We start from the raw sequence: 23,445 nt of genomic DNA on the forward strand, positions 1-23,445 counted from the left end.
AGATGGAGTTAACTCTAATCACAGAAGGCTTTCTGGAGGAGGCGGAATTTTTATGGCGGTCGATTGTGGTTTTCTCTGAACAGCGAGGATGAGCTTAGCACTCTAGGGACCAGATAGGTCCCGAGGTGAGCTTTTTGTCGGGGAGCAAGCCCGGGGCGGGGTTCGGAGTTGGATCGGATTAGGGGAAGGGCCTGGGGGGGGGTTGGCGTCGCGGGGTCAGGTTGTTTGGGTTCCCCCGCTTGCCTTCACGTTGTCTTTTGTGATTGGACGCGCTGCAGCCGCGCTAGGCCGGTGCTGCGGGGCCCCGGGCACTGGGTGCAGGCCTCGAGGTGCCAGGCGCCCGAGAGCAGAACGCCCCAGGCCAGGGATTAGCCCAGCAGGCTTAGCGGGGCCAGCCCGGCGGTCCGCCCTCCCAGCGCTGTTCCGCCGGGGTCCCGATGCCCAGCCCGCAGGGGTGAGGCGCGCGCTCCCCGGGGAGCAGGGCTGCTGAGAAGGCGGCCTGCGCCGGGTGGAGGTGGCACGAGAGGGCCATCTGCCTGGGTGCAGAGAACTGCAGCGTCCGCGGTGCGAAGCGCGACCCCTCCGGGCCCCCAGCTCGCGTCCACTGCCCCGCGCGCACTCACCTACTGTCGCCCGCCCGCGCCCCCGGCCCAAGTCCCAGTGCCAGGCCCAGACCCGGACTAGGCGCGGGAGGCGGTGCAGGGATTGATTAGTGGACCCCTCCCCCAGCACTCCCCTCGCCCCGCCCGAGGCTGCGAGGACCCCTGGGCCCGGGGGTAGTGAGGGAGCTTCGTCCCCGCGGTGCCCGGGCTGGGGACTCGATCTCACTGGGCGGGGGCCGCACCGCGGCAGGCCGAGGTGCGGGCGCGCTGTCAGACTGCTGCCCGGCTCGGGTGCGGGGGGGGGTGGGCTCAGCGCGGGGGTCGCCCGGCCTCATCCCCCCTGCCGAGGCCACGGCTGGGCGGGCAGTGCCCGGGCCGGTAACCCGACCCGACCCAGCTCCCGGGAGCCGCTCACCCCGCACGGCCGGGCAGGGGGAGGGAGAGGAATGGGGGGGAGGGGGAAGGGAAGGGGTGGTGGGTGAGGGGCTGTGGGGACCGCAGGGCCGAGTCCCCGGCCTGTCTGCGCTGCTCTAGGGTGGCTGCCTTTGGTGCCTGGACGAGCCAGCCCCCTGCCTCGCGGGCGTCGGGCCTGCGGCAGGAGGGAGCCCTGGGGCTGTACAGGCTTGGCTCGGGGAGGCAGACCCGAGCTGCTGCCTCCATTTTGTTTCCTGCTCAGCTTGGTCTGTAGTGGTGGTGGTGTGGGCTTGGGGTGCGGCCGGGCAGGGGGTTCACCTGCGGCCGCGCCTGCTCGGGGTTTGAGGCCTCGAAGACCCCAGCCCCAGCCCCCAGGTGAGCCCCGCGGTAGGAGGGGGGTTGCCTTGGCCTCGGGCCGAGCGGAGCGGGCTGAGGGCAGGTGCCCAGTGGATGGGGAACCAGGGCTGTAACCTAAGATGGAGGCCGGGACTGACGCGGGCCCGAGCGGGGCTGGCGGGGCGGTCGGACAGGCCTCAGCCCGGCCAGGTGCCGCCGGGGCTGGGGCTCGAGACCGGTAGGGTGCTGGAACCGTGTGCAGCCCGGGGCCGGCGCAGCTCCCTGAGGTAGGTGAGGGGATCGGAGTGCCACCCACGACGCCCGCAGGCCCCGACACTCCGAGGAGGCGCGCGAGGCCCCTGGGGAGCCCGCCTCAGGCCCCGCCCGGGCAGCCGGGCCGGCCCGTAGGCCCGGGCCGCGAGCTGGCGCGCAGGGGGAGGGGAGGGGGCGGCAGCGGCGGCTCCGCTGATTGGGCGGCGCGCTCGCGAGCCCGACTTCACCCGCCCTGAACCCCGAAGAGTGAGGCAAAGGAGCGCGCGCCGTGGGGGAAGGGGTGCGCGCGCACTCGGGGCCCCAGCCGCACGCGGGCCGGCGCGAGGCGCTCGGTCGCTCGCGCCGCCGCGGGGGCGCGCGCGGTGGGGGTGTGAGGAGGAGGAGGCGGCGGCGGAATAGGCCGGGGCAGGTCGCATTCGCTGCCTTCTACCCTGAAGAGAGACGCGGGGGGAGGGGGGTGCGGCGAGCGGCTCCGCGCTTTCCCCACCGCTCCGCTCGCGCCCCAGTGTAATGAGGGTCACCCCCTCCCCCCAGCCGGCCCGGGAGGGGGCGCGGGGCACGGTAACTAGTGCGCTGGGGTGGGCGGCGGGCAGGCGCGAGCGGAGGGGGGAGGCGGCCGGGCGGGGAAGATGGTGGTGGCCGTGAGGTGAGGGGCGCGGGGGAGGGCCGGGCGCGGCACAGGGTTGGTGGCCGGCGGCGTTGCAGCCGCAGGCCCCCTCCCCCTCCATCACTACCAGCCGGGCTCAGGCCTAGCCGGCCGGGACGCCGCGAACTTCCTCCCCGCGCGGCCAGTGCCCCGCCGGCCTCCCGCGCGCACCTCGGCCTCCGCCTCCCTTCAGGTAGCCGGCTGGGGGGCACGGGGCCGGCTGCCCTCCTGCAGCAAACTTTGCTTGGTGCTGAATATTGATGAGTGAGATCGGCTCGGCCAGGAGGTGCTGCCGGCGCTGCGGGAAGGAGCGCGGCCCGGGCAGGCGGCGGCGGCGTCGGCAGCAGCCATGTTTGTCAAGCTGTAGCAGCTGCTGCTGCCCTGACTCGGCTTCACTGGCTGCCTCCGTTTCTCCCCCTGCCGCGTTCCAGCCTCTGGGCCCTGCAGCCGTGGACCGAGCAGGCCTGCAGTCAGAAAGGCGAGCTTCGGGGTTCACCCGCTTCGGCCGACTCGCCTGCGGCCAGAGCACGGCCGCTGGAAAGGCTCCGGCGCCGGCTGGGGCGCAGGGTGCAGCGCTATTGTGACCGCTGCGCCCGAGCGAGCCAGAAAGGATGGGGGGGATAACCTTTTTGTGCAGCGTCCCGGAGCCCCCCTCGAACCCTACAGCCCCCTCCCTTCGGGAGATCCGGCCACAGGACCCCCAGCGGGGGAATGGAAGGACTATTGCTGTTTGAGATTTGGAAATTTCTACTGCCAAAGGGATTTTAATTTTAGATCAGCCCAACTGTCCACCAGTCTGCAGTGCAGAAAAAAGGGACGGCTGTTTCCATGTGGCAAGATCTGCCTATCTCCGGGAAGATGGAGTTTGCGGAGTCTCTCCGAGGCCATTTTTCCATCGTCAGCTGGGGAACTTTTTCCGCCCATGGAAGTGCAGTAGAAGAACTAGGCTTCGAGGCCACTAGGCCTCGAGAAGTGGCTGCCATTTTGAAGATAAGAGTCAAATGGCCTATTAACTCAGATTAATTGCTGTGTTTTTGGATTCCAGGTTGATGCTGGCCCAGGATGGATCAGACCTGTGAACTACCTAGAAGAAATTGTCTGCTGCCCTTTTCCAATCCAGTGAATTTAGATGCCCCTGAAGACAAGGACAGCCCTTTCGGTAATGGTCAATCCAATTTTTCTGAGCCACTTAATGGGTGTACTATGCAGTTATCGACTGCCAGTGGAACATCCCAAAATGCTTATGGACAAGATTCTCCATCTTGTTACATTCCACTGCGGAGACTACAGGATTTGGCCTCCATGATCAATGTAGAGTATTTAAATGGGTCTGCTGATGGATCAGAATCCTTTCAAGACCCTGAAAAAAGTGATTCAAGAGCTCAGTCGCCAATTGTTTGCACTTCCTTGAGTCCTGGTGGTCCAACAGCACTTGCTATGAAACAGGAACCCTCTTGTAATAACTCCCCTGAACTCCAGGTAAAAGTAACAAAGACTATCAAGAATGGCTTTCTGCACTTTGAGAATTTTACTTGTGTGGACGATGCAGATGTAGATTCTGAAATGGACCCAGAACAGCCAGTCACAGAGGATGAGAGTATAGAGGAGATCTTTGAGGAAACTCAGACCAATGCCACCTGCAATTATGAGCCTAAATCAGAGAATGGTGTAGACGTGGCCATGGGAAATGAACAAGACAGCACACCAGACAGTAGACACGGTGCAGTCAAATCGCCATTCTTGCCATTAGCTCCTCAAACTGAAACACAGAAAAATAAGCAAAGAAATGAAGTGGACGGCAGCAATGAAAAAGCAGCCCTTCTCCCAGCCCCCCTTTCACTAGGAGATACAACCATTACCATAGAAGAGCAATTAAACTCAATAAATTTATCTTTTCAGGATGATCCAGACTCCAGTACCAGTACATTAGGAAACATGCTAGAATTACCTGGAACTTCATCATCATCTACTTCACAGGAATTGCCATTTGTAAGCAGTTTTTGGTACAACTTAAATATATACATAAATGTATATATACAGGCAACTTAAAGGGAAACTATAAAAACCAATTATAACTAATTGGTTTTTTGTTGTTTATCAGTTCACAGATGAAAGCCTATTGCTAATGATAAGCTCTTTGGGGAAATTTTACTTTGATTTAAAAAATCTTCTATTATATGAGTTTGGTTCTTTTTTGATTTTTCCCAGTTAACTCTCCATTGAGGACTGGCTAAGAGTTAAACTTTAAGGGCATTTGATTGAGTTCAGATTTAAATGTTCAAGATGGTGGTATACATTTGTTTAGCTTTTTCTTTTTTAAGTGAGCTTGGCTTTGGCTTGCTGGTATCATGAGTACAGGTGAACCAGTTAATTACCTGGAGTCCTGTTTCTGCATAAGGCATGGCTTATATTTTTAGTTGATGGGGTGACTTTTGCTGCAGGTTGAAGTGCATTTGGGGTAAACATTCAGAGTAGCTAAGATGAGAAGGCCTTCTTGGACATCAGTCAGAATTTAAATTGGGCTGATTTTCCTGAACTACCTGTTGTACAGCATCCTATGCTTCAGGTAACTACCACCATTAAAACCTTTCCGAGTTTTAAATTTTGAAGTGTATATAAATGTGTGGTATGGGTGTATGTGTATAGAAGTGGAAAAAAAAATGTAATTTGAGTTACTCATTAATGCTACATACTATTGTTAGATTGTGGTAAATGATAAAGTTTTTTTAAAAGTTTGATCTTACGCAGAATTTTTTGACTCTTCCTAGTTAGCTAAATGATCAGTTGACTTCTCTTAGCCTCAGTTGAATCACCTTTAAAATCTGATTGTTTTAACTTGATTGTTAAAAGATTCCTTTCAGCTTTAAATATTTGATTCTGATTTTGTTTCTGTCCAGACACATTGTCATGGTCACCTGTAATGTCACCAAAGAGGATCCCATTTCCTCCCAACATACTGCTGAAATACTATGTAAAGATTTAATCAGAAAATTTTATGGTGTGTGATGATAGTTGAGTGCATTAAACATTCCATTTTACTGTATAGCCCTTCTGTTCTTTAAAGTTAGAGTGAGAATGTGGGTGTGTCACTTTTGTTTCTGTTGATTCATATCTTAAATATGCTTTAGTACTCCTTGATTTTTTAGCTTGCAGTTGCAGATGTAAAAAATTTGTTTTTGTAGTAATCTAGAGTCTGTATTGTCCGAGGTATTTTTCAGGGTGGATAGGCTGTATTGGCAGCCTATTGGCAGCTCAGACAAATCCTTCTTCGTGGGTTCACATTGAAATTTATTTTACATGTATATAGTTTTGTGTTTTTAACTACATAAAAAAACTTAGATCTGAAGGTGGAGATACATGTTTCTCTAGAAGCATACAAATATAAATGTAAATCTATGTGCTTCTTATCAAACAATTAAAAACAATTGAAAAACAATTGAAAATACTGGAGCCTATAGAAAGTATGTTATGCATCTAAAATGAGAGTTAACAAACTTGTATAAATGTAGAAAAACTTTTTTCAGGTAGAAAATCTAAATTGCTCAAAGATTATGGACCTGAAGAAGCAAGTATCTTTATTCTTTTTTTTGCCCCCACCCCCACCCCCCACTGCTGCTCGTGGCTTGCGAGAGCTTAGTTCCCGGACCAGGGACTGAACCCGGGCCATGGCAGTGAAAGCGCCAAGTCCTAACCACTGGACCGCCAGGGAATTCCCATCTTTATTCTTTCATTCCGGTTGTAGATGAAATCTATTGCTTTGATTTTCGCCTTTGACGTGTGTGTATATATATATTTTTTGCCTTTGATATTTTTTAACTGAGGATTTAAAGTGAAGTCAATCTCAAAATGCAAATGTAGTTGAACAATAAGCCTGGGAAAGGTGTAATTAAAAATAATTCTATATAGCCACACACTGTTGATGTTTTGAGACTATTCACAGTTGATTGGTTGATGCAGCAGGTGCTTACTCTGTATTAGATCCTGTGCTCAGGGCTAGAAATGAGAAAATCTTTTGCAAATGCTATTTGTCTTTTTTTCTGTCTGTAATATTGTGATAGAATGAGATTCTCCTGGCGAGATTAAGAGTAGCTATTGGGGTTTTAAGCCCTCTGTCTGGAATTAGGGAAAGACACATAATTCAGCATCATATTGCCAGTTGTTTTGTACAACTAGCTATCAGCAGACTTTGCCTCCTGTCATAAATGAGCAGCCTCTTCAGTTTACCTTCACGGTCTTCAGTTTTTTCTGTGTACAGTGATGTGAAATGGTTGTCATTACAGTTAACAATCCTGACCTGGTGCTTTTATATTTAATTGGGTTGATACTGTCTAGTTTCTGCCTATGTACATATACAATGTACAGTGCTTTGTACATTGTAGATACTTGAAAAAAATGTTCAAGGAAGGTTGGTCCCCAGAGCTCCAAGCTAAAGCAGTCAATAACTTACATGTTGTTAAGTGCTTTGGTCTGTGTTATCTTATTGGGTCTTCATAGCCTTGTAGTAAAAACAGATGTCATAGAAGACATACATCAACCTTGAAGGCACTTGACGTTATTGGAGACAAGACTGAAACCCTTGAAACCATAGAATTATCTGAGTACTCTTGGTTTTCTTTAGTGACTTTTGAAGGCTCTGACACTCTTGCCTGGGCCTGAAGTAACTCATGGTTTTCTCACTAGGCTCATTGCAGCACTTGTTTGTTTGCTACTCTTCCTCACTTAGATATTTTATGGAGATAAATATGAATAGAGTTAATTTATGCTATGGTGGTATTCATGAATTTTGGGATCCTCAAAGTTCTTAGGATGTAGCCAGCCTCCAGGATGGTCTGACATACATTTTATATTAGTGATCCTCTTTATCTAAAGAAGACTGCTAAAAATGAATACACTCAAAATGAGGACTAAAATTTCATAAGTAAATAAGGAGAAAAAGGTTTATTTAGGATTTTATATTGAAAAGTAAAATTAAGAATTATAAAAGTAAGTTTTATTTATTTATTTTTGAAAAGACACTTATATTTCTTTTTTTAAAATATTATTATTTATTTATTTATTTATTTTTGGCTGCCTTGGGTCTTCGTTGCTGCGCGCGGGCTTTCTCTAGTTGCTGCGAGCGGGGGCTACTCTTCTTGCGGTGTGCGGGCTTCTTATTGCGGTGGCTCCTCTTGTTGCAGAGCACGGGCTCTAGGCACGTGGGCTTCAGTAGTTGTGGCACGTGGGCTCAGTAGTTGTGGCTCGTGGGCTCTAGAGTGCAGGCTCAGTAGTTGTGGCACACGGGCTTAGTTGCTCCGCAGCATGTGGGATCTTCGTGGACCAGGGCTCAAACCCGTGTCCCCTGCATTGGCAGGCGGATTCCCAACCACTGCGCCACCAGGGAAGTCCTTAAAAGTAAGTTTTAAACCTTTATCAAAATTTTGATTATGGGACTTCCCTGGTGGTCCAGTGGCTAAGACTCCGTGCTCCCAATGCAGGGGGCCTGGGTTTGATCCCTGACTAGATCCCACATGCTGCAACTAAGAGCCCGCTCACGGCAACAAAGGTCCCATGTGCTGCAACTAAGACCTGGTGCAGCCAAATAAATAAATACTAAAAAAAAATTTTTTTTATTATGATGGCAACTATTTGTTATAATAAGGCAAGAATCAAATAGATTTTTAAAAATTTTGTCCAGCAAAATTGTACCATAGGAGATGGCATACTTTATTTTGCTTCATTTTCTCATTATGGTCATAAGGAGGATAAATTTTTTAAAATATTTAAGGACTTAATCAGTCTTACTGAGGTTTTCATTTTAAGAATATCCATTATGGAAAATTTCAGGTGTATATCGAAAAAAGAGAAAATAGTTGAATTTCCATGTACTCCTCACCTAGCTTCAAGAATTACTGATATTGGGACTTCCCTGGTGGATCAGTGGTTAAGACTCCATGCTTCCGCTGCAGGGGGTACAGGTTCAATCCCTGGTTGGGGAAGTTACACATCCCGCGAGGTGCAGCTACTCCCCTCCCCCTGCAATAAAAAAGAATCACTGATATTTTGCCAGTCTTGTTCTATCCTCTCTCCACTGTGTCATTCACTAACATTTCTTAACCCTTTGATGTTCATATCACTCTTTGAAGCTCCTGTCCTGTATCCTTATCAGTTGTCACTTGTTTACTTGTTGACCTAGATCAACTTTTCCTTGCCTGTAATTGGGGTGATTCTTCTTTATTATTTACATAAGGACTTTAAGGAACACAGCATCTTTTTGCCAGATTTGTTTGCAATTTTACCTTGTAATTGATTTGCAATGTAATACTAGTTAGTGCTTCATTAGGTAGTGACAGACAGTGTACTGTGCATGGGATGGATGTTTGAATAGAGACTTTTTCTTGGCCACTTAAAAATAGATATCTTGGGACTTCCCTGGTGGTCCAGTGGTTAAGAATCCGAACTTCCATTGTAGGGGGCATGGGCTCGATCCCTGGTTGGGGAACTAAGATCCCGCATGCTGCGTGGTGCGGCCAAAAAAAAAAAAAAGATATCTTGGTGTTGTAACAATATCCCCCCGGTACAATCTTGGAGATCGAAAAAATACAAACCACACCCTGTACTAAGTTCTGTGCTATGGATGTTTACGTGGTTAAGGAGATCAATGGAGAGATGAATGAAACTTAGAGCTTCAAGGAAGCAGTGGGACTTGAATTGGTCTTGACTGGGTTAGGTTTGGTTAGGTTTAGAAGGGTACTTTGGATAAAGAGAACTAAATGAACATAGTATTTTCAGAAGGTTGGGTAGGATGGGTGTCCTCAGGTAATAAGGCCTAGAAATCCAGACTGTGGCATTTGGTATTGATGTGATAGGAACAGGGATCCAGTGAGCAATTTCAGCTGAGAAGTGATTTGATGAAATCTGTGTTCGGAAGACTTTGGCTAGGAGAGAGTAGAGGCAATGTTAGGATGTAGGAGTCACTGCAGTAGTAATTAAAAATTAGAATTGATCAGAGTCAGTAGTAGAAAGAAAGGGGGTAAGTCCAAAAGATTATTTCAGAGGAGGGAAAATTGGCAGCCCTTTTAGGGTTGCCTGGATTGGAGGCAAAATTGGAGCCTGGATTGGAGGAATGAAGGAAAGAGATAAGTGCAGACGATGGTCTTGTCTTGTTGGTGCCTGAGACAAAAATGATTCCTCAGGGGCTTTCTCCTCTTCCCTTCTCATCATCCCAGCAATTCTCTACTCCTTCCTTTTCTGTCTCCACACGTCTCAGTTTCTGCTCTTTATCTGACTCTGTCCTTGCTGGAGGCCCTGGTTTTTATTCATTACTCTTTCCTCTTTCCCTCTGGGATCTTTATTCTCAACCTTCACTGCATCACTTTTTCTGCCTAAAAACAGAATGACATCTTCCTATTCTAAAGGAATCTTCCTTTATCCTGTAACCTCTCCGATTATCTTTCCTCTTTACTCTCACTGTTGTGGCCTCTCTCTTTACTGGTGAATTTCTTGAAAAAGTTGTCTACTTTGTTTACGTCTCCTTAAGCTCTGTGAATTGGCTTCTGTACTCTTGAAACTGTTCTGTTCAGAGTCACAAATGACAGCTCCATACTTATCCTACTAGATGTGCAGCATTTTGACCACGACTCCTTTTTTTTTTTTTTTTTTGCGGTACGTGGGCCTCTCACTGCTGTGGCCTCTCCCGTTGCGGAGCCCAGGCTCCGGACACGCAGGCCCAGCGACCACGGCTCACAAGCCCAGCCGCTCCGCGGCATGTGGGATCTTCCCAGACCGGGGCACGAACCCGTGTCCCCTGCATCGGCAGGCGGACTCTCAGCCACTGCACCACCAGGGAAGCCCTTTATATATTTTTTTTTAAGAAAATTCTATAGTTCTATAAGGACATATTCCAGATGTCCCTGGTTTTACTTGTACTTGTTTGTGTGTATTTACTATGTTAAGTTCTCTGCATTTTTATCGCCTGCATGGGTTTGTATGTGCACTACCACACTCAAGATGTTGAACGGTTTCAATGCCACAAGGATATCTTCTGTGGCCCTTTTATATCACACCCATCTTCTTCCTGGCAGTTCCTCCTCCATCTTTTGCCAACTACTAACCTGTCCTTTGTTTCTAAAATTTTGTCATTTCAAAAATGTCTGTAAATGGAATCATGCAGTATATATAGCCTTTTGGGATCGGGTTTTTTTCACTTAAGATTCCCTGGAGAGTCATCCAAGTTATTGAGTATATCAATATTTTATACTTTTTTATTACTAAGTAGTATTCCGTGATACATATCTACCACAGTTTGTCTTACCATTCACCTGCTGAAGGACATCTGGGTTTATTCTAGCTTTTGGCTATTAGAAGTAAACGTGCTGTGAACATTCATGTACAGGTTTTGTGTGAACATAAGTTTTCATTTCTCTGGGATAAATGCCCAAGAGTACCATTGCTGAATCATATGGTACTGCATGTTTACTTTTATAAGAAACTGCCAAGCTGATTTCCAGAGTAACTGTACTATTTACATTCTCACCAGTAGTGTATGAGTGATCCAGTTTCTTTTCCTCCTCACCATGATTTAGTGTTTTCACTATTTTTGTTTCAACCATTTTGATAGTTATGTAATGATACCTCATTATGGTTTTTGTTTTTAATTTATTTATTTTACTTACTTTCTTTTTTGGCTGTGTTGTGTCTTCATTGCTGCACACAGGCTTTCTTTAGTTGCAGTGAGCGGGGGCTTCTCTTATTGCGGAACACAGGCTCTAGGCATGCGGGCTTCAGTAGTTGTGGCTTGTGGGCTCTAGAGCGCAGGCTCAGTAGTTGTGGTGCACAGGCTTAACTGCTCTGCGGCATGTGGGATCTTCCCGGACCAGGGCTCGAACCCGTGTCCCCTGCATTGACAGGCAGATTCTTAACCACTGTGCCACCAGGGAAGCCCTCATTATGGTTCTTATTTGCATTTCCCTGATAGCTAATGATGTTGAACGTCTTTTTGTGTGTTTATTTCCCATCTGTATATCCTCTCTGGTGAAATATATTCATGTCTTTCGCCCATTTTCTATTTGGATTGTTTGATTCTTTTTGTTTGTTTGTTTGTTTTTTTGCGGTACGCGGGCCTCTCACTGTTGTGGCCTCTCCCGTTGCGGAGCACAGGCTCTGGACGCGCAGGCTCAGCGGCCATGGCTCACGGGCCCAGCCGCTCTGCGGCATGCGGGATCTTCCCAGACCGGGGCACGAACCCATGTCCCCGGCATTGGCAGGCGGACTCTCAACCACTGCGCCACCAGGGAAGCCCGGATTGTTTGATTTTAATTGTTGAGTTTTGAGAGTTCTTTATGTATTCTAGATGATCTACATTGTTTATAATGCCTGTATACAAGTCATACTTTTTAAGTATTGTTTCTACTTTTAGATTACTTATTAAAGAAACAATAAAATCATATAAACTTGTGGTTTCCCCTTAATAAATTGGGACAGATTTTAGTGTTTGTTACTGTTATTAGGTGAAATTACTTTATTAAGGCCTCTAAAGTTCTTTTCACATGTCCAGTGACCTTACATAAAATATCAATACCGTAGTACTGTGTTAAAGATTGCTGGAAGGATAAAATCCATTTTGGAGGATGAACAATTATATTTACACATTAGATTAAATTAAAAATAATTACTGATTATATGATATCCCCTCATATACCAGGCAGAATCTGAAGGTAGTCTTTCTTTGTAAATTACTGAGGGTATATTCCTCTTGGCATCTCTAATTTCTCTTGATACTGTAATTGGAGCTGTTGGGGATCCCTGGTGAAAGTCGGCGATGTTCAAGTTTTATCTATACCCAGTAAAAATAATAGACATCAATGCCATGCTAATTGTTATTGGAATTTTATATCCAGAGGCATTTTTTTTAACATTTCAGTTGGTTCAATGGACAATGTATTGAATCTAATCAGCATATGAAGAAAAAACACTTCCACCATGCCATGATCTGTAAAGAATTGCAGAGCAGTTGTTGAGAGGTAATACAGTTCTACATTTGAAGTGCTTCCTTTTTTTTTTTTTTTTTTTTTTAAACATAGTAGAGCTTTGAGGCAGAAATGTTATAGTGCAGGTAATTAAACCACTGAAATTAGTTCTTTGGTGGAGCAGATATTAGAGTTTTAAGTAAAGTCTTGGTAGGTACCTTATTAATTTCATAGTAATGTCTGTGGAATTATTTCCTAAGGATAAACTGCTGGTAGGGGAATTATCAGGGCAATGGGTTAAATTTTTTGTCTCAGATGTACCTACTTCTGTATGGCTTTCCAAAAGGAGTGTACCATTTCACACAGTTCTAAATAGTGGATATACGAGTACAGCATTTTCCTCCCTTTGACAGCATTCCAACTTTGATAGCATTGATGTTTTAAGTTTTTTACTTCATTAAATAGGTGCATACTTCTGCAAGTTTGATTTAATTAATACAACTTTATTGTTGAAAATGATTTCTTTGTTTCTTGTTTGTATTTCTCCTGTGGCCTTTGCTGTCCATATCCTTTGCTGACTTATCTGTCTGGATTGTAGTGTTTTATAGCTATTATCCTTTTATCTTACAGACATAAATATTTCTTCTCAATCTGCTTTTCATTTTAGTTAATTTTCTATAGTTGTAGAGTCGAAGTTTCATTTTTCATGTATCCAGATCTGTTTGGAGTAGTTTCTTTTATTGATTCGAAGCTTCTATATGTTCGATAAACCAACTTTACACACTTGTAAAAATTTGAAGAAATTCTGTCTGCTACAGCCTTAAATTGATCTAATAGGGATTTTATTTTAATATCCAGCACTATGCTGATGATAATTTTTATAGAGTCTTTAATTTTCTTTTTGAAAACAAATTCTTATAGCTGTGGAAGGAATGTTTCCCTTTGTATTAGTTATCTTTTTAAAAAAAATATTTATTTATTTGGCGGAGCTGGGTCTTAGTTGCGGCACCAGGATCTTTTCTAGTTGCGGCATGCAGGCTCTTAGTTGCGGCATGTGAGATCTAGTTCCCTGACCAGGGATCGAACCCAGGCCCCCTGCATTGGGAGTGCGGAGTCTTAACCACTGGACCACCAGGGAAATCCTGTATTAGTTATCTCTTCTGCCTAACAAATTACCCTCAAACTGAGCAGTCTAAAATAATAAACATTTCTCTCACACAGGGTTAGGAATCAGGGGGTGGCTTAGCTGGATGGTTCTGGCTCAGTCTCTCACGAGATTACAAGCAAGATGTCCATCACTGCTGCACTCATCTGAAGGCTGTAGGATCCTTGTCCAGTATGGCTCACTCATATCGCTGTTGGCTGAGGGAGGCCTCGGTTCCTTGCTATGTGCGCCTCTCCATAGGGCTGCTCACAGTATGTAGCTGGCTTCCCCCAGAGTGAGTTGTCCAAGAGAGGAGAGACCTAGCAAGGAGATCCAAGGAGATACAATGTGGGAGGGGAATACCCTGAAGTGTGGATCACTGGGGGCCATCTAGGGCAACTGGTTACCACGCCCACCCAATAAGAAATAAGTAGCTTTAATTAAAGGAGAAAGCTTCAGTATACAAAGTAGTGACACTTTAAAAAACTTATTTATTTATTTACTTATTATTTATTTATTTATTTATGGCTGTGCCGGGTCTTAGTTGTGGCATGCAGGAACTTTAATTGTGGCATGAGGACTCTTACTTGCGGCATTTGAACTCTTAGTTGTGGCATGCATGTGGGATCTAGTTCCCTGACCAGGGGTTGAACCTGGGCCCCTTGCATTGGGCGCATGGAATCTTACCCACTGGACCACCAGGGAAGCCCCATTAACTTTTTTTTTTTTTGCGGTACGCGGGCCTCTCACTGTTATGGCCTCTCCCGTTGCGGAGCACAGGCTCCGGACGTGCAGGCTCAGCGGCCATGGCTCACGGGCCCAGCCGGGCCCAGCCGCTCCGCGGCATGTGGGATCCTCCCGGACCAGGGCACGAACCTGCGTCCCCTGCATCGGCAGGTGGATTCTTAACCACAGTGCCACCAGGGAAGTCCTATTTTTAATTTTGATAAAATATACATAGCATAAAATTTACCATTCTAACTTTTGTGTTTTTTGGCCGTGCCATGTGGCTTGTGGGATCTCAGATCCCTGACCAGTGATTGAACCCAGGGCCATGGCCGTGAAAGTCCGGCATCCTAACCACTAGGCCACCAGGGAACTCTCCATCCTAACTCTTTTGATGTGTACAGTTAAATAACATGAAGTGTGATCACATTTCGTGCAACCATTCTCCAGAACTCTTTCCATCATAGAAAACTTACCAACTGAACAACTTGCCACTTCCCCTTCCTCCCAGCCCCCGGTGACCACCATTCTGCTTTCTGTCTCTGAATCTGACTGCTCTGAACACCTCATGTAGAATTATACAGTATTTATCTTTTTTTGATTGCCTTATTTTACTTAATGTAATGTCCTCAAGAGTTCACCCATGTTGTAGCCCGTGTCAGAATTTTCTTCCTTTTTAAAGATATTCTGCTGTATACCACATTTTCTTTATCCATTTATCAGTCGATGGCCACCTTTTGGCTATTGTGAATAATGCTGATATGAAGATAGGTGTACAAATACCTCTTCTGGATTCAGTGGGGATTTCTCTTTTTTTGGGGGTGCATCATGCAGCTTGTGGGATCTTAGTTTCTCACCCAGGGATTGAGTCTGTGCCCTCAGCAGTGAAAGTGTGGAGTCCCAACCCCACGGGGCTGTTTAACATTTTGAGGAACAGCCAGACTGTTTTTGCACAGTGGCTACACCATTTTACAGTTGTGATTTCTTCATATTCTTGCCAACACTTGCTTTTTTTTTTTTTTTTTTTAAGCCATCCTGGTGAGTGTTACATGTTATCTCATTGTGGTTTTGATTTATATTTCCCTGATGATGTTGAGCATCCATTTATGTACTTTTTGGACATTTGTATAGCTACTTTGGAGTCTGTGTTGTAAATCCTTTGCACATTTTTTAAAAATTGGGCTTTTTTATTGTTGAGTTGTAGTTCCTTATATATTCTGGATTAAGTCCCTTATCAGATATGATTTGCAAATATTTTCTTCCATTCTGTGGGTTTTTTCATTTTCTTTTTTTTTTTTTTTTGCGGTACGCGGGCCTCTCACTGTTGTGGCCTCTCCCATTGTGGAGCACAGGCTCCGGACACACAGGCTCAGCGGCCATGGCTCACGGGCCCAGCCGCTCCGCGGCATGTGGGATCTTCCCGGACCGGGGCATGAACCCGTGTCCCCTGCATCGGCAGGCGGACTCTGAACCACTGCGCCACCAGGGAAGCCCCTTTCATTTTCTTGATGGTATCCTTGAAGCACAAAATTTGTTTTGTTTTCTTGTTTTTTAAATGTTTTTGTATTTGGCCATGCCGTGCAGCTTGTGGGATCCTAGTTCCCTGTTCAGGGATCGAACCCTGGCCCTCAGCAGTGAAAGCACAGAGTCCACTGGACTGCCAGGGACATTCCAAAGGTTTTTAATCTTGATGAAGTCCAATATATCTATTTTTTTTCTTTGCCTTGTGGTGTCATATCTAAGAATCCATTGCCTAATTCAAGATGAAGAAGATTTACTCTTATGTTTTCTCCTAAAAGTTATGTTCTTACCTCTTACACTTAGGTCTTTGATGCATTTTGAATTTTTGTGAGGTAGGGGCCAAACATCTTTTGCATGTGGGTACCCAGTTGTCCCAGCACCATTTGTTGAAAAGACTGTTATTTCTCTATTGAATGGTCTTGGCACCCTTGTTGAAAACAGATATAGATTTATCTCTGGACTCTTAGTTCTGTCGATTTATATGTCTATCCTTTTTTTTTTAAGATTTTTTTATTTATTTCGCTACACCGAGTCTTAGGTGTGGCACGTGAGATCTTTATTGTCGTGTGCGGAATCTTTTTTTTTTTAATTACTTACTTAATTAATTAATTAATTTATTGTTGGCTGTGTTGGGTCTTCGTTGCTGCGTGCGGGCTTTCTCTAGTTGTGGCGAGCGGGGGCTACTCTTCATTGCCGCGCATGGACTTCTCATTGAGGTGGCTTCTCTTGTTGTGGAGCACGGGCTCTAGGTGTGCGGGCTTCAGTAGTTGTGGCACGTGGACTCAGTAGTTGTGGCTCGCGGGCTCTAGAGCGCAGGCTCAGTAGTTGGGGTGCACGGCCTTAGTTGCTCCACGGCATGTGGGATCTTCCCGGACCAGGGCTTTGAACCCATGTCCCCTGCATTGGCAGGTGGATTCTTAACCACTGCGCCACCAGGGAAACCCTGGCAGGCGGATTCTTAACCACTGCACCACCAGGGAAGTCCCTGTCATTTTAATTATAATATGTCTTGGTATAGATTTGTTTGGGTTCATCTTGTTTGGGACCCTCTGTGTTTCTTGTACCTGGATATGTTTCCTTCTTGAGGTTGCCATGGCTCACGGGCCTAGCCGCCCCGCGGCATGTGGGATCTTCCCGGACCCAGGCACAAACCCGTGTCCCCTGCATCGGCAGGCGGACTCTCAACCACTGCACCACCAGGGAAGCCCTCATTACCTCTCTTTTGAACTCGGTGTCTATTAGACTGAAGAGATTTGTTTCATTGTTCGTTCTTTCAGGAGAATGCTCTTGATCTTTTAACTGGTAGTGGTTCTTTTGCTTCTCCATTTTACTTATATTTCTCTTACTCTATGAGTTTAGGAAAACAGTTATCTTCTGCTGTGGTCTTAGAGGGGTATTTTTATGTGGGAGTGTCCCTGTGTAGCCTGCATGGGTTTAGTGTGTTTTGGTGCGAGGGCTGTTTTTAGTATGGATGCCTGCCACCTCTTTCCTCAGTGTATACTGGCCGATATCCCCTTGATAGGGGGTGTAACTGGTGTTGTGGTGACCAGAGCCCACACTGGAAGTTGAGCGGGGCCTCCTCTTTGCTCTGTGGTTGTCACAGCCCTGTTAGGGGCAGAATCTGCTCCTTAGTTTTTGGAGTAGAAGGTCCCAGATCCGTTTCTAAGCTGCTGTGTGAGGTCGGCAGGATTGGAGCGCTTCCACTGGGAGAGGAGCCACTGAGTATTCCTCCGCTGGAGCTGTCCACCAGGGAGCGTGCTCTGTGGTGTCACCTGAAACCCATTGTGTGGGCTCACAAAGTACACTGTTGTTGGCATTGTCCTCGTTCCCGGCTCAACCTTAGGAATGCTGGCAATAGGCCCTGGTGACTCTGAGGAGCTGTGTTTACAAAGCCACCAGCGCAGATCCACCAACTCAGATCCAGTGAAGTCAGGTACCAGGACTGGAGTAGTCGCGCCATGTGAGCTATGGAAGCAGCCCGGACCCCGGCCCAGCCTCCGTGTGCACACTCCCACACAACCCACAGCTGCTAAGGCCAGACCTGTCCCAGCCTTGGGGGCACCCGTTGTCTACTTGGTGTCCCACAGGCTCCGAGTTTACAAAGCCAGCAGCCTTGCCCTTTTCTTTTTTTTTTAACATCTTTATTGGGGTATAATTGCTTTACAATGGTGTGTTAGTTTCTGCTTTATAACAAAGTGAATCAACTATACATGTACATATATCCCCATATCTCCTCCCTCTTGCGTCTCCCTCCCATCCTCCCTATCCCACCCCTCTACGTGGTCACAAAGCACCGAGATGATCTCCCTGTGCTATGTGGCTGCTTCCCACTAGCTAGCTATCCTTGCCCTTTTCTTTCTTTCTTTTTTAAAAATAAATTTATTTATTTATTTATTTTTGGCTGCGTTGGGTCTTTGTTGCTGCACGCGGGCTTTCTCTAGTTGTGGTGAGCAGGGGCTACTCTTTGTTGTAGTGCACGGGCTTCTCATTGTGGTGGCTTCTCTTGTTGCAGAGCACGGGCTCTAGGCGCATGGGCTTCAGTAGTTGCGGCACGTGAGCTCAGTAGTTGTGGCTCACGGGCTCTAGAGCACCTCAGTAGTTGTGGCGCACAGGCTTAGTTGCTCTGTGGCATGTGGGATCTTCCCGGACCAGGGCTCAAACCCATGTCCCCTGCATTGGCAGGTGGATTCTTAACTACTGCACCACCAGGGAAGCCCCTCTTTGCCCTTTTCTTGATAAAGCATTTGCTTGGTTGTTCCAGACCTTTTTAGTAGTCTCCCCAGTTCTCATAGTTTTTTGTGTAGCTGTTTGTGATAGTTTTTCCCTTGTTCATCTGCTATTTTTGTGGAGGTACTGGCCCTTGAAGTTCCCTTTTCCCTCATTTCTTCTGATATCGCTTGAGACACGTTTGACTGTTAGAACCTTTCCTCAAAATATTTTTGGAGTTTATTTTTTGTAATAGTCTTCAGACCTTGTTTTTATTAGGGAAAATCAAGTAAGGATTGAATCTGGTGAAGAAGTTAAACTAATAGATCGCAGTTTAGGTTCTACATGTGGTTTGGAATTAACATGAAAGGTTTTTATCATGTAATATGTAGAATTCACTTGTTAGTGGTAGTTTTTGACAAACTGCAGATAAATCTGGCCACCACCTGTGTATGTAACAGCCCATGAGCCAAGAATAGTTTTTATGTTTTTGAATGGATGAGACAAAATCAAAAGGAAGATACTTTATAACATGTTAAACTAATATGAAATTCAAATTTCAGTGACCATGTATGAAGGTCTGTTGGAATGTAGCTCTTTCTTTTTTTTTTTGGTACGCGGGCCTCTCACTGTTGTGGCCTCTCCCATTGCGGAGCACTGGCTCCGGACGCACAGGCTCAGCGGCCATGGCTCATGGGCCCAGGTGCTCCGCGGCATGTGGGATCTTCCTGGACCGGGGCACGAACTCGTGTCCCCTGCATCAGCAGGCGGGCTCTCAACCACTGCGCCACCAGGGAAGCCCGGAATGTAGCTCTTTTATGTGTTGTCTATGGCTACTTAATGTGCTATGATGGGGGAGTTGGGTAGTTGGGAAAAAGACTATGAAATATTTACTGTTTGGCTCTTAACAGAAAAAGTTTATTGCTCTACTGTGTATATTATCCTAAGAGTTATTAAATGGTCTTGTAAGGACAATACTTTTTTACAAGTTCTGGTGTGTATGTCAAAATATTATTTTGTTCATAAGCACATCTCATATTTTAAGTCTTAATGAATGAAAACAGTAATTCATTAGTTAAATTGACTACAAATACAACTTTTCTGGTTAATCGGAAGGATGTTTATAGGTAGTCTGATATTCATATTGTCATTTGGTTAGCATTTCTTCTTACTCTCTTAATACTTTTCCTTGGTTTTCAGAAACGTGGATAAAAACTTCTGTGTTCCCATAACACTGTTACAGCATTTTTCATAATACGTTTTGATTATTGTTCTGTCCTGTATCCCCGAGTAAACTTACAACTTCAAGCTTGGGATTGTGTTGTCTTTATTTTGTATCCTTGAGTCCTACTACAGTTTCTCATAAGTAGGTAAGCAACAAATATTTTTAGGAGGAAAGAATGAGTATTGTTAGAGAAATATCTAGGTCATTTCTCATCTTGATCCTCCTGCAGAGAGGAAAGCTAGATTTATACTTCAGAGATATAAATTAAAATAAGTAGGGACTTGCCAGAGACTGAGTCAGTTGTAGGAAATTATTATACATTCAAGGCACCAATAGCCAAAATGGTTATCTGGTTTTTAACTCATCAGTGTATAGCTTGTACATATTTATTATTTTATTGATTTTGTTTTTGGGCTGTGTCATCCACTATATGGTCACAAAAGATGAAGATTAGTTTTCTGTGGTGAGTAGAAAGATCATTTGAATGCATATATGTTATAGAAAGTAATAGCATTTAAAAAGTCTTACTCAGGGGTAATTCTTAGAAGTGCAAATAATCTTAAAGCTTTGACAATAATGTGTAGTATATCATTTAAACCACATGGAAAAGGATATTTTGTATGTCATTTAACATAATAGGCAGGGTAAAGTTTTAAAAAATTAATCTCCGGAATGGCAAGTGATAGATCCTGTCTGCATTTTACAGTAAAGCTTATTTGCGACGTGAACATTCAAATTAGAAAATTCTGCTTTTTCTTCATTTCAGTGTCTTCAAACTCAGTGTTTTGAAATTGAAGTGTTAAAAACTAAATTATTCTTTTAGTTTTTATTATTGCAAATCCAGAACACTGTCTGCATTTACCTGAAATGTTTAAAATAGGTTTTGTCATTACTTTTCCTGATTAGTACAGTATAAGTCTAAAAGGGTTGTCTTGGAAGAGCTTATAACAACTTAAAATTTTTTTAAAATGTTTATTTTGCAAAAAATCCTCTGGTGATGAGCTCAGGATTCTTTAACTCCAGAACTTAGTCCAGAGCCCAGGCCCAACTTTTTGCATAGAGCAAGGTGGTGGGTACCCAAACTTTGGGGATCAGTCAGAATTGAGCTTGGCAATTAACGGTGTCACATTGGAAATTTTGTTTTGGGTTTCTCAGTAGTAAATGGAGGTAATACCCACCTATTAGCATTTTTTGTAATTCCGTTTATATTATATGTAAAAAGGCTTGGCACATGGTTGAAGGTTCTCAGAAATGTTTTTTTCCTGTAAACCTGAGATTCAACTTGGTCCTAATTTTTTAAATTTCAAGATTTTTCTTTAAAAATTCAAATATTGGCCCACAAACGTTGGGTTTTCAAGTTATTAATGTTACCTGTTAGCTCAACATACTTACTTGACTTAGTAGACCTAAGACCTTTGGGCTCTTCCTTCATCATGCAAATTGGTGTTTGAGCCTATTTGTTCACCAGAAACTTTGGATACACAATTTCCATATATCCAACAGGTTTAGCTTTGAGAATCTAAGAAATGTGCATAAAGTGTGAAACTTGTTTTCTGTTCCCTTCATATTCCCTTCATATCAGGAGCCTCTTAGCAGATGCTGTGGCTTTCTTTTCTCAACTTCTCTTTGTATTTTGTTATTCCTATTTCTTTGTGGGAGTCAAACCATACACGACTGAGGGAGATTAGTTAAATTTCTGGAATATTCCTAGTAGACTACTGGCAACTGGAGGAGAAAGTGCACCCTGGCTATGGTTTTTAAATGTGTGTGACACTTCAGCAGATGCTTTGCACCTTTGTGCATTCAGACTTTCCCTTTGCATTGCATGCTCTGTTTTCCCACCTACATATAATTACGACTTAAAGTTGCTTTATGTTGCAAGGACTGAAGTGGAAGATAAAAACTTTTACAGTATCTCATAATTTTTTTGCTCTTTCATTTATTCGTTCATTTTTCAACAAATATTGAGCATTAACAATGTGCCAGACAGTATTTTAAGCACTGGGAATACAGTGACCCTCATGGAGCTTCGAGTCCTGTGGGGAAGACAAACAATTAACAAGATATTCCACAATACTTATGTAACAGCAGTTAAACTGAGGATTAGGAAGAAGAGAAGTAGGGAATTCCCTGATGCTCCAGTGGTTAGGACTCCAAATTTTCACTCCCAGGGGCCCTGGTTCCATTCCTGGTTGGGGAGCTAAGATCCCTCAAGCCGCACCACGGGGGTGGGGGAGAGGAAGAGGAGAAGTGTAGGGAACTTGTAGCATGCATCCTGGGGAGACTTGATCTAGTTTGGTGCTCAGGGAGTCTTCCCTAAGAAAGTGATGTGGAGACTGGGAATCCTAAGTTAACTGGGACATAAAAGGGGCTGGGAGGGTGGTGATGAGAGTAGGAGAGAGGAATTTTTTTTCTTTGCATATGCTAGTATCTTTTTATTTTTATTTTTTAAATTTTTATTGAAATATAGTTGATTTATAATGTGTTTCAGATGCACAGCAAAGTGATTCAGTTATACATGTATTCTTTTTTTAGATTCTTTTCCATTATATAGATTATTACAAGATAGTTCCCTGTGCTTGTTGGTTATCTATTTTATATGTAGTAGTGTATGTATTTTAATTCCAAACGCCTAATTTATCCCCACCTCCCTTTCCCCTTTAGTAATCATAAGTTTGTTTTCTGTGTCTGAGTCTGTTTCTGTTTTGTAAATAAGTTCATTTGTATCCTTTTTATTTTTTTAGATTCCACATATACAGGACATCATATGATTGTCTTTCTCTGCCTGAGTTCACTAGTATAATAATCTCTAGGTCCATCCATGTTGCTGCAAATGGCATTATTTCATTCTTTTTTATAGGGGAGAAAGGAATTGAAGGAGCACGTTAGGCAGAGGAACCAGCTTGAGTAAAGGCTACAGTAGTTTTAGTAATTGTGCGAAGTCTGTGAGCTTATGATTGAATCCTGGACATCCTGAGGGTCTGCCATTCAGGTTTCCTTTCTTTTCTTTTTTTCTTCTTCTTTTTTTTTATTTTTTAAATTTTTTTAATTTTATTTATTTATTTTTGCTGTGTTGGGTCTTCGTTTCTGTGCGAGGGCTTTCTCTAGTTGTGGCAAGCGGGGGCCACTCTTCATCGCGGTGCGCGGGCCTCTCACCATCGTGGCCTCTCTTGTTGCGGAGCACAGGCTCCAGACGCACAGGCTCAGTAGTTGTGGCTCACAGGCCTAGTTGCTCCGTGGCATGTGGGATCCTCCCAGACCAGGGCTCGAACCCGTGTCCCCTGCATTAGCAGGCAGACTCTCAACCACTGCGCCACCAGGGAAGCCCTCTTCTTCTTTTTTTAAATTCAGTATTAGATTGTGCATTCACACTGACTTAAGGTGAGAGGAAACTTTATACGAATGCCCAGATTTTCCTCTCTGCTCTAATTAGACTCTCTCTCAAGATGCCTTCCAAAGAAATATTTATTTCAGTTAAGATTTTAGAGCCATTCTTTTTTGTTTCCTGCTTGAAAATGGCATTACTTATTACATTTGTAACACTTACATGTCTTGTTTATTTTATTTTTTAGAACATTTAAAATTATTTATTTATTTATTTATTTTGTCTGCTCTGGGTCTTTGTGGCGGCACGTGGGATCTTTAGTTGCAAAATGTGAACTCTTAGTTGTGGCATGTGGGATGTAGTTCCCTGACCAGGGGTCGAACTCAGGCCGCCTGCATTGGGAGTGCGGAGTCTTAGCCACTGGACCACCAGGGAAGTACCTAAAGATTTATTTTTTTTTTGATGCGGACCATTTTTATAAATTTATTTTTATATATTTATTTTTGGCTGCATTGAGTCTTTGTTGCTGCGTGCAGGCTTTCTCTAGTTGCGGCGAGTGGGGGCTACTCTTCGTTGTGGTGTG

General features: G+C 44.9%; 1 protein-coding gene across 6 annotated transcripts in view; it reads left to right on the forward strand.

Annotated features, from left to right (window-relative positions):
• The first annotated feature begins 1,167 nt into the window (after positions 1-1,167).
• Positions 1,168-23,445, forward strand: part of NSD1 (nuclear receptor binding SET domain protein 1) — a 126,795-nt gene continuing 104,517 nt past the window's right edge. Inside the window, exons 1-3 of one of the 6 annotated variants that reach the window (XM_081230767.1) lie at positions 1,997-2,186; positions 3,317-3,430; positions 4,171-4,260. In XM_081230767.1, the coding sequence (XP_081086893.1) occupies positions 3,401-3,430; positions 4,171-4,260 (120 nt within the window). In that variant the 5' untranslated portion in view covers positions 1,997-2,186; positions 3,317-3,400. Of the gene's footprint in view, positions 1,392-1,435; positions 1,640-1,810; positions 1,872-1,994; positions 2,187-2,268; positions 2,465-3,316; positions 4,261-23,445 lie in introns of those variants that run through there. The other 5 variants (XM_081230764.1, XM_081230766.1, XM_081230765.1 and 2 more) reach the window with 5 other exon arrangements.

This window comes from Mesoplodon bidens (assembly GCF_964165515.1).
Source record: "Mesoplodon bidens genome assembly, chromosome: 4".
Lineage (NCBI taxonomy): Eukaryota > Metazoa > Chordata > Mammalia > Artiodactyla > Ziphiidae > Mesoplodon > Mesoplodon bidens.